Genomic DNA, 11,573 nt, shown 5'->3' on the forward strand with positions numbered 1-11,573 from the left:
ACCGTTATGTGAACAAAGTTATAATACCCTTGTGCACAAGTGCGCTCGGGTATAAAAAAGTGTTCGACAGAATAATCAGTGGCTAACTTTCTTAATGAAAATAAAGTCGGCATAACTCTTTAAGGTAATTTCCAAAATATCAAAAAGTTTTTTGGCGCGGAGTCCACTAGCTGAAAATGGAAAAATCTGCAATCAGCAAAATAACTTATATTATTTCAAAACGGAACGAGGCCAAAAGAAGCAAAATAAAAAGCTAAAAGAAGAAGAAGAAGAAGATTTTCTGATTTAATAGTAAAAATCTATTAGAATTATTTAATATTTTTCTAGTACTATTATTATCCTTCAAATTGCACTCTCCAGTGGTGCTATACGATTTTCCCTCAAAAGTTACGGCCACTTAAACTGCCGTGTCCTCGAATCTAACATCGCCAAACCAAGCATATGCTTTCCACTCATTAGTCATCTTCCAATGGCCATAATTTCTGAAGGAAAATCGTAAAGCACCACTCGAAGGCGCATTTTGAAGGGTAAGAATAGTACTAAGTGGCATAGAGCAAGCAAAAGTGGCCTTTAAAGCCGTTTTTCGTGTACTTAACCGCGAAAAACCTCAATATCTTCAGCAGTTGTAAGCTCGAGCTCGAGTTTTAAGCAGAAAATTACTTCTGAAACGACCTACAGCTGCACAGCAACATAAACTTTCAAATCAGTATTCATAATTATCATGTTCTTAATTTCTTTGAATTACATGTCAAATCGCAAGTCTACTGAATTCATGCTATTTATTGCATAAAACAGACTGCAAGCCATTTAACCCTTCGGAGGGCGCGCCGCAAAAATTGTAATTTGTGGTTTTCAAATACTAATTGTAGTAGCTGGCCACTGCCACTTAGTGAATTTGTAAGTCTTGAGATGCAGCATGTTTCACAGTTAGCTGTTACTTGCTGCGTTATATAGTTCAGTTGATATTTGTATTTGAAAGTTGGTGTCTCATATAGGCGGCTGAATTGCCGCGTCGTGCCCTTCCGTATACCAAAAAAAACTTGAATGTAACTCGCAAAATTTTTTTTAAGATAGTTGGAAAAGTGAAATCAAAATTGTTATTTTTTAAGTATTTTTTCTTGTGTAATTTAAAAATTATGTATAATTTGCGTACACACTGCAACTATTATGATATTGATTTTCTTAGGTTTTAGAGAAAAAAGGATGTTTCTAAATGATGTATTTTAGAATGAATTTCCGTCATCCCTTGACAAATTTGGTTTGGAGACAAACCGGTTTCGGCATTGTGCCATCTTCAGTGTCATTTTTCGTTCTCTCGGAAACAACAATAACAAAAAAAGAGATGTTTTTAAACTTATATAGAAGCGAACCAGCTACGCAACAGAAATTGAAACCAGGAATATGTACCAAGAATAATAAGACAAAAATTTGTTGTAGTACTTAATTGTAACAAAAATGTTTGCAGAAAACATTCCAAGCATATTTCATAATGTGTAGAATGTGACAGCACCACTGTTGATGATGACGCATGAAAATTTAAAAAATAAATGCTTATAATATGTTTCAGTATAAACACAAATTATTCAAATGTTTTATGTTATAAATAAAAAATAAAAATGCAGTCAACCTTTGAGGTACACCTTGCGGCTAAATTGCCGCGGCGCGCCCTCTCGAGAAACTTTCAAAGCGCGCCCTCCAAAGGGTTAAGAACCTAATTCTAATCTACACGTATATCGCACAGGTAACGTAACATTCTTTTTCTGTAACGTAACAGCCCGACTATTTTTTGCAAATATTGAGCTCAAAATTACTTTTATTAGTTCAATAAATACGTAGTTCTTGAGTTACACAAGGAGAGCAGACTTTTTCGATAATACATATATGTTTGTCAAATTTTATGTTTGTTTTTTGTTGATTGAAAGTACTGATTTGTCGCCTTAATAAATATGTAAATGAATTACAATAACTTGTACTTTTTTTTGCTATATCAATCTGATTTAGAATACTATAATAGGATGATCACAGATGTGTTGCACTTTTGCCTGAATTTCGGGACGATCCCGGGATCCCGGGATTGTATTTTCAGATCCCAAAGATCCCGGGATCGACAAAACCCCGAAAATTGGCATCCCCAGTAAGTACATAAATACCGATCGGTATAGCTCTTAGGCTCACATACTATACCAATAACTTCGTTGATACAAAAAAGATACGGACCCGCATGTAAAATTCACTCCCTCGTTTTTGTATACTTCTTCTATATATAATAGGAGCGTTCCTTATCTCCCAGAAATAGTCAGAAAAAGTCCGAAGTAGTCAGATTTAGTCCAAAAAGCGTTCCTTAACTCGGAAATGACAGCAAAAATGAGAGAGCAACACCCAGTGAGAGTGACTCTCATCAGTCCGAAGTAGTCAGACTTAGTCAGAAGAATTTTTTCTGGCAAAATCCTGAAAAGTGTCAAACTTAACTAAATTTAAATTAACGGATATTAAAGAATACGCAAAAAGTGAGAATAATCTAAAAAGTAAAAGAAGTGAATTGAAATTGGGAGGAGGCAAAAAATAATTGATATAGTAAGTGTTTATTGTGCTTGTGCTTGTGTGAATGTGGTTTGTACATACATTTCCATTCTTATTTGACGTTAGCTTTGTTATTGCCATTCTTTGGACTAAAAATTTGGCTTTTTGCGTTCCTTTACTTTTTCTGTTATTCTTTTAGTGAGCGCATTTTGCTTACGCTCTGGCATTTTGACACTTTTCAGATTTTAGTCCAAAAAGATAAGGAATGAACCTAATGTGAGTGGAAACGTATTCCAATAAATTTCGTGCCATTTCTTTGTCCATATACGCACTTCATACACTTTACGACGACGTTGGAAGAAATCGGAAAAAGTCCAGCAGGGAAGCGGCGCTCGCTCGTTTGGTTCTCAAAAATCGTCATTTTCAAGTAAAAATCGTCAACATATAAAAAACTAACATAAGCAGAACCATTCGTTTTTCTGATTGATATACATAAAAATAAAAAGATAAACGTTTTTACGAATTTTTAAAATTCATTTTACTTTTAACAAAAGTATTTTTAGTTGCAATAAAATCGCAATTTACTCTTCATTTTTATGCAGAGGCCCTAAATAACTGTTATGGTTTCTTTTGGATGTGGAAAACGTTGGCCGTAGGAGAGTAAAAAAAAATGTATGTTACTTTATAAGAGTTATTCCCAAAACTAAAATTTTTTCGTCGGTTATAACTTTTATTTTCGACTTTTTTGTTTTTACGTCGCTCAGTGAGAGTTATTCTCAAGACAAACTGTTTTCCGTTGCCCATAATTTTTATTTTCGACGTTTTTGTTTTTACGTTGCCTGGTAAGAGTTATTCCTAAGACAAAATTTTTTCCGTTGCCCATAATTTTTATTTTCGACTTTTTTCTTTTTACGTTGCGTGATAAGAGCTATTATCAAGAAATTTTTTTTCGTTGCTCGTAACTTATATTTTCGACTTTTGTTTCTTCACGTTGCTTAGTAAGAGTTATTCTCAATGAAAATTTTTTTTCGTTGCTCGTAACTTTTATTTTGAAGGTTTTTGGTTATGCGTTGCAGTAATGACCTACATATATATGAGGCATTATTTTTCGTATCGGACATCAAATTTGGTGTCACACTTTCTATGCGCTTCAAATTTTTTTATGAGTTCTACACATGAAGTAAGCTAATACGTATTCGAGGAATTTTTTTTCTTCGCAGATATGATCTGTCAAACTTAGGATTTTTACGTAATTCTGACCAAGCACGTACTTTTTCAAATCGTTATATCCATTAACGCACACAACAAAATAAATTTTGTTATTTATACTTAAATTCTAACTTACTTAATACTAACCACCCAAACCTACAGAAAAACGTCTTTTAATATAGTAACTGTACGATGATTATAGTCGACATCTCTACCTACTCGGCTACGGCAGTCAAAAGCGTTTTTGTTTTTAAATTCATATTTTTCATATGTGACAATGAAATCAGTCCCACTCATGTGGAAATCGTATTGTTTTTAATTTTATAAATATTGACACAGAATGCGATGGGAGCTTTTACTTGATAAAAAGCTTGATAAAATTTCTTTACAAATAATTTATCAAGAAAACACACAATTGGGAGGTTATATTACATTTACATTGGACCCAAATGCGTGATTTGAAATCAGTAATTTGAAGGCGTTTACACTGCTTGATTCGCATTTCGTTTGACTTCTCATCAATTGAAAACGGAAAAGAAAAACAAAATTAATGTAAACAAACACTGCACGCCCTATATTTTTTAACACGTTTTGGACAAATAAGAGGCAATTATTCTTTGCATTAACTAAAAATGTGCGAATTTATGCGTAAATTAACAATTTTTCTACACAAATATCAAAGTTTTATTTATTACGTTGAGTTTGTTTTGATTTGAAAAATTCAAAATGTCAAAAACAAACTAAAGCTTTTAGAGAGCTTTTGTTTTTGAGTTCATTTTGATTAAAAGCGTTGAAACGCCTCATTTTGGAAATGCGAATTTGTATGGAGAAATACCTGATTTGACTTCGCATTTCAGATTTCTTGCCCAAATTACGCATTTGGGCTCAATGTAAATGTAATATTAGTGTTTTTAAATTGCTAGAATACAAGTATATATGTATGTAGTATCTACCGCGTCCCCTAAGCACATTGGCCATCTAGCGTTGTAATGGATTATCAGCATAAACCAAAAATTTATAGTAAGTTTGACAGATATTAAAGCTATTAATGTTGTGTAGGGGGTGTTTGAAGGTTTGATAAGCCGTTTGAGGGAAATGTGAACAAAAATAAAAATTTTTTTTATTTCCTGGCCGCCATGTTGACGTTTGATCCAACACTTACGTTGTGTATGATAGAATCGCCTCATTTGCAACGGAATTTTTAACGAATGATGACGCAAGATAGAAAAATAGAAGAAAAACAAACACTTTTACATTGTGAACCGGAAGAAAACTAAAACTCTTCGCTTGAACGAGTCATGTTTGCATAGTATATGGCGAAATGGAAAAAGTAAGTTTGAAGACTGTTTGACAAGCCGCTTGTGTGGGGTATTTCGCTCTTTATGAAATTTCGGAAAGCTTTTTGTTCAAAAATTTGCAGAGTGATTTAACAACTCTGTTGTGTAAAACATGGTTGAAAGTTACGAGCCACGGAAAAAAGATTATATTGTGAATAATACTTATAGGGGAGCAAAACTTATTTTGTGTTAAAAATAACTATTATGTAAAGTAACAAAATCTTATGTATATTTAATTTAATAGTTATGGAACAATTTTTTTTGTTACTCCTTATAACAGTTATGTCTCTGTCTTTATGTATTAATGCCCGGCTGCACCAATTAATTTAAAATTTATCAGCCTGTTAAAATTTAAAATTACACAATTTTGTTTGGAAAATTAAACATTTTAAATTTTAAGTCTGATAAATTTAAAACTGTTTAGTGAAACCTTGGATAAGTCGTTAACATTTGTTGTTGTCACCAAGAAGAAGAAGAAGAACTTTGTCGTTGGTGTTAATTTTCTTGAAGAACTAAATACATATACGAGTTTGTCTTGAGATTTTAAGACTCATTTAAGAACGTTTTATAAAAGAAAATTTCTTTTTCATTACTTGAGTGTGATTTTATATGAATTTGTAAATTTTCTTGTGAACTGTATACTAAACATTTATCAGATAAAATTTGTAATGCTAAATTTCATTCATTTCATTATATCGGTGTTTGGATAAAACTCAAAGTAAGAACAACCATTTCCTTTTAATAGGTCCCGTGTGAAAAAAATTCCCTGAAGAGTTAAGTTTTCTTGCAAAGCAGCATCTTCTGGCTCGACAGCTGAGGTAAAGAGAACATCAAATGTATGCAAACTGAAACTTTACCATGTGCATTAAAAACTGTTCATACTTACAAGTTTTGGTAAATAACTTATTCAAATTTCCTTCGCTCGATAAAATATGTATCAGTACACAACGCAAAAACTACGAATTCGACGCCAAAAACTACAGAAATGTGATGAAACAAAGAATAAAACTACTCATCGACAATTACTGTTAATGCTGCCACAGGTTATAATTTGGATACAATTATGTATTAGCAGAAATGGTAAACAAGTGTTTACACTGCAATTGTTAGTTGGCTGTGTAACCATCTTCAAAGTTGAGAACCAACCAGCGTTGCCACTAACAATTTTTTTCCTACTAATTTTCTTCCCAAATCCAACCAAAATCGTTTACCATCTACCAAATAAATTTCAATTACAAAAAATCATTCTGAAAGCATACAATTCATTTATTTAAGATTAATAGTCAAATTCTTTATCGGTGACAACAAATTTTTTACTGACAAATTTAAACTTTTTCATATATTTTTCCGTAATAAAAACTGTGACAAGAATTTGTCAGTGATACAGAATAGAGCCGTAATAACCCAATTCTGTATCGGTGACNAATTCTTTATCGGTGACAAAAAATTTTTTACTGACAAATTTAAACTTTTTCATATATTTTTCCGTAATAAAAACTGTGACAAGAATTTGTCAGTGATACAGAATAGAGCCGTAATAACCCAATTCTGTATCGGTGACAAAATTTTTTTACTGACAAATTTAAACTTTTTCATACATACATATATTTTTCCGTAATAAAAACTGTGACAAGAATTTGTCACCAGTAGCTCGTTTCTGTAACAATTCTCTACCAAGGCGAATTGAGACATGAATTCGCCGCCCTGTTCTCTACTGCTAATGAGTAGGAGAGAATGACGTATATTCTCTACCAGTAGAGAAATAATCGGTAAAGAAGAGTTACAGAAACGAGCTACAGGGGTGGGCACGCTGCACTAAATCGAGATTTTCACTACCACTAAGGCTTCAGTGGTAGTGCATTTCAAATTTCACTACCACTATATGGTTAGTGGTAGCGCATTTCAATTTCACTACCACTACATAGTGATAATGAAATAGAATTTTCACTATCACTGTCTGGTAAGCGGTAAGGGAACGAAAGTTTCACTATCACTGACTAATTACACTAGTTTACAAATGTAGGAAAAGTTTGCGATCTGTGCAAATTTCTTAGTTAGCACATTCTATAGTTCTTTATACCAGATTAAAGGACTTAAGGCATCCTTTCGTTATTGAATACAATATTTCTAGTGAAAGTGTCAGAAAATAAAACCAATTTTCTTTTTCGAAAATGTCACTATTTTTCCATATGAACATATTGTATATTTTGGAATGATCATATATAGACAATGTTTCCCCCAGGGATCACATGAACCTGCTGTAAAAATTTCATAAAGATTGGTTTGGTACTTTGGATGCCTACAAAATCCACACACACGTACATATATGTATATACATACATTAATTTTTATTTCTAAGATGTCTAATATCCCCTGCAGCAAATCAAACTGGTTCAGCACTTGCGCAGAGCTAGCCTGAAAAGGGACGGTACTGGTTCTTCATATATCCCAACTCAGTGCTTTCAACAGTCTTTTTTAACATGGCGATGTCCTACGAAGTGACAATTGTCGCCCTCTGCAGAACTTTTGAACTTGTTCTGAGCTGACTCTGGCTGAGATGGTTCTGAGAAAGTTCGTATAACAACAGTTCCTATATAGTTGAAAAAGGGTCACCTCCGGAAAAGAAAAAATGTGGTTAGTTTTGAGAAGGTTCTAAGAAGCATAGTACCGGGCCTTTTCTTTAAATAAGCACGCATATAGTTTTGTAAATAAAGAGTACCTCATTTTATGTTTAAGGAGCTATTTGATTTGCACTAATTTACTTTTTAAGGCAAACTGTGCTTTAAAATTAGGAACATACAGGCAGGTTCTGCAATTCACTTTCGAGTGAATTTCAATCAAACTCGCTTTGAATTCAAATTGGCAGGGGTTGAGATTCACTCGGAAGTGAATTGCAGAACCTTCTCGATAAAGTCTCAGTTATTCCTTCATTTTCCCGTTATTCTTAAAAATAATTTATATTTGTTACGTATAATGGGTATTTCTGGGATACATATGATTAAAAATCTAAACTGAATCGTGTCAAAAAATGAGAAAACCGGTAATGTATTGAATGCTTATTTGGGATAACTCAGCGTTAAATTGTATTACATGTATTGAAATGTAATACATAGACTCCTCGACATCTAATAAGAACATATAGAATTTTGAATATTCACAATGCACAGTGGTTGCTGCCATAGGCCAAAATTAAAAAAATGTATGTAAAAATTTTTGAACCAAAATAGGCTTAGCAATCAGTTTTTGTCTAAACTTCATGTTGTCATATATTTTTTTGTTTTTATTCTAACGGTTGTTTCTGAAAAAAGCAACAAAAGTGTCATCAATTGTTCATTTTATTTGTACAGCGTCAGCACGCTGAAAGATGAATTGGATTTAACGTAATTAACGTGAAAGGTCGAGTGAATTAAAATTGTATGCAATGGATATTGTACATAAAGGTACTGACTTTATTTCTGCAATTAAACTTTTAGATAATTCGTGTTGTGTTTTATGCAAATCGTTGTTTTAGAAAAGTAGGATTTTGTGTTTTTCTTGGTTCGCCTTTCAAGTATTTAAGTAATGTTTTAAGTGTGTTTCCTCTATCGGCCCTCAATATTTTTATTTACATATTGTTTGCTAATATTTTAGGATTATAAAAGAGTTCAGTGTAGGTGCATTAACCTGCAGAGGCTCGCGTAGTATTCCATAACGTAATCCAAGCTCTTTACTTTCTACAGTGTTATCATGTTTATTTTTTGGTATATCTAATTTTCTAATTCGAAATGTTTCTAGGCACAAGTTACCACTGCGAATTTTCTCGATTGCATGTTTTTGAGGTTTGGCGCGAAAATTTCCGGTACGTATTCCCAGAAAGTTGAAAATGTGCTGGGTGCAATAGCGAACGATATTGAATATGAGGGTTATGAGCCAGATCGGTATGAGTTGCAAAAATGTATTAATTACGTTTGTAAAAAATTTGCATTGTTTTGGCAAAGATCCAAACGCCAAAAATCAGCAGTTTTGAAAAATTATTCTAATTGGCTCGAAAAGAAAGAAATCATTTCATTAAAATGTCAACCAACAGTTTCCACCAATTCAAATCGTGGGCGTCCTAAAATAAATTTAGTTGAGTCTTCAAAAAGGACTAAGCGCCGGCGAATAGTCGAGCTTGCAAAGCATGATGAGTCTGTAGCTTCCAGTTTGCGATCTCCCAATTTTCAGGCAAATCCTTTGTTTTCCGAAGCAAATATTTATGAAGTTGTGTGGCTTTTGGTGGAAACAAATTTAACAAAAAACCAATATTTGCTATTTCGTACATTCATAAATTCGAAAGCAGCATATGACTTATTACCCAGCTACGAAAACGTTCTGAAGGCTTAAACTAAAAGCTATCCTGACAAAATTGTAGTGAGACCTGAAGTGGACCTTCACACAGTTTCGCGCATATTGGAGCTTCAGAATAATGTTTTCCTAGATATAAAAAATGATTCGGTTAATAACCTTATTTTAATAGGAAAGTGGGGATTCGATGGTAGCACTGGACATGCTAAATATAAGCAAACGTTTTTAGATACTGACGTGACAGATAATAGTTTGTTTGTAACATCGTACGTGCCCCTTAGACTTGTTACCAAGTCGGAAGAGTCTATAACAATTTGGAAGAATCCTCGACCATCGTCTACACGGTACTGTAGACCTATCCGATTTCAATTTAAGAAAGAAACCACTCAACTATGCATTGCGGAAGAGAGATATTTCAAAGATAAAATTCATCGGCTAAGACCCACAATAATTGTAACTGCAAATAGAAGAATAGAAATTGAAAATTATTTGCAACTCACTATGGTGAATGGGAAAATATGTAATGCTTTAAGCCAAACCTCCTCAGCAAAATGTTACATATGAGAAGCAAAGCCTACGGAGATGAACGATTTAGAAAAATGCTAACAAAGAAAAGTTAAGGAAGCACGATTTGAATTTGAGCTATCGCCACTACACTCGTATACCCGATTTCTTTAATATTCAGTCTGAGTTTCGAACAAATAATAGTAGACAAACCCAAAGCTGGAGGAAGTGGCTCTTCCAACGACGGAAATATAGCAATTTTTCAACAATTCTGATGTCTGCTAAAATTACGGGCATTGATGAAGACTTAATTATCAGATGTTCAACATTATTGCAAGCCATGGCTTCAGGCTACAATATAAATCCTGCGAAATTCGGGGACTATGCTTTTGAGACTGCTAAGCGGCTGATCGATAAATATCCATGGTACTATCTACTTCCCTCTGTTCATAAAATCTTAGTTCACGCTCCTGATATCATAAAAAATTGCTTAGTATCGATCGGGGATCTTTCTGAAGAAGCTGCAGAGTCAAGAAACAAGGACATAAAAATGTTTAGACTGCAGCATACACGCAAAATTTCACGCGTATCGACAAACATCGATTTGATTAATAGACTGTTTTCAAGCTCACTTGAAATATTTATAAAAAAATCTATGATTAAAACGTTTAAAATTTGAAGACAGTTTTTAGAGTTCTATCAAGTTTGCAGCACAATTATTAATTTGAATTTAAATGGTTTATGGAGTATGGTACTTAAATAAAAAGTTAACGAAAAATATTTAAATGAAAAACCTTGCAAATTAAAACAAAAAAATCACTGCATAACTACACATTTCGGGTGCTCAGATACATATTTACGTATGTTCAGTATCGTTCATATCAATAGCATTTCAAAGTGAGATTGTTTACCACCGTTGTTTATTTTTTTTAAATCTGATTAAAACGTCAAACGTTTTTATGAAAAATCGTTAAATTTATCTTTGGTTTGTATAAAGTTTTAAAACACGGTGTATATGATTTTGTTTTAAGCATGTTCATTTTTTTTATAAAATTAAATTATAAAATTTAGCAGTTGCCCCATAAAATATGTACATAATTACATATTAAATAAACGAAAACAGTTTGTTATTAGTAGGGCAACCAAAAATATCCCGCAAGAACATGATTTTAAGCGCTTAAAATATGCATGATAAAATAATAAATATGCGCGAATGATATCAAAAGCGTGCTTAAAATATGCATTTAAAAGATTAAATAGCTAAATTTTTCTTCTGTAAAAATCTACTGAATTTTATTCAAAAATGTACAAAAACACTGTGAAAGTAAAATATTACACATTCAGGGCATATTCACATACATATGTATGTATAGAAACGAAAATGCAAATTTAACTTAAATATTTTTGTTGCAATAAATAACAAAATATTCGGATAAATTTACAGAAAGAAATGATTGCTTGTTGTCACGGAATAAATTCCTAAACATGGAAAAAGACCGCACTTAAAGGCAGAAATTTCAGTCCTTGGATATTTTTCAATCGAATGAATAGAATTACCGGATTAAATTTGCCTACAATATATTTTAATACAGCAAACAAAGCCTTGATTTTTGCCAAAAACTGATTTTATATTATTGCTCACAGTTGAAAAATTTACAGCGTTTAATTTTTCTTAAACTC

The 11,573-nt window shown here is 32.7% G+C and overlaps 1 protein-coding gene across 1 annotated transcript in view; it reads left to right on the plus strand.

Moving 5' to 3' along the window:
* The window catches only part of LOC108366915 (uncharacterized), a gene marked incomplete at its 3' end in the record, with an annotated part of 29,612 nt that extends 20,629 nt beyond the window's left edge, over positions 1-8,983 (plus strand). The window contains exon 3 of the mRNA XM_017621406.1: positions 8,841-8,983. Within this exon, the coding sequence (XP_017476895.1) occupies positions 8,841-8,983 (143 nt within the window). The remainder of the gene's footprint in view (positions 1-8,840) is intronic.
* Between the last annotated feature and the right edge of the window lie 2,590 nt (positions 8,984-11,573).

This window comes from Rhagoletis zephyria, unplaced genomic scaffold (genome assembly GCF_001687245.7).
Source record: "Rhagoletis zephyria isolate East Lansing unplaced genomic scaffold, Rhagoletis_zephyria_1.1 Rzeph_scaffold_02446, whole genome shotgun sequence".
Taxonomy (NCBI): Eukaryota; Metazoa; Arthropoda; class Insecta; order Diptera; family Tephritidae; genus Rhagoletis; species Rhagoletis zephyria.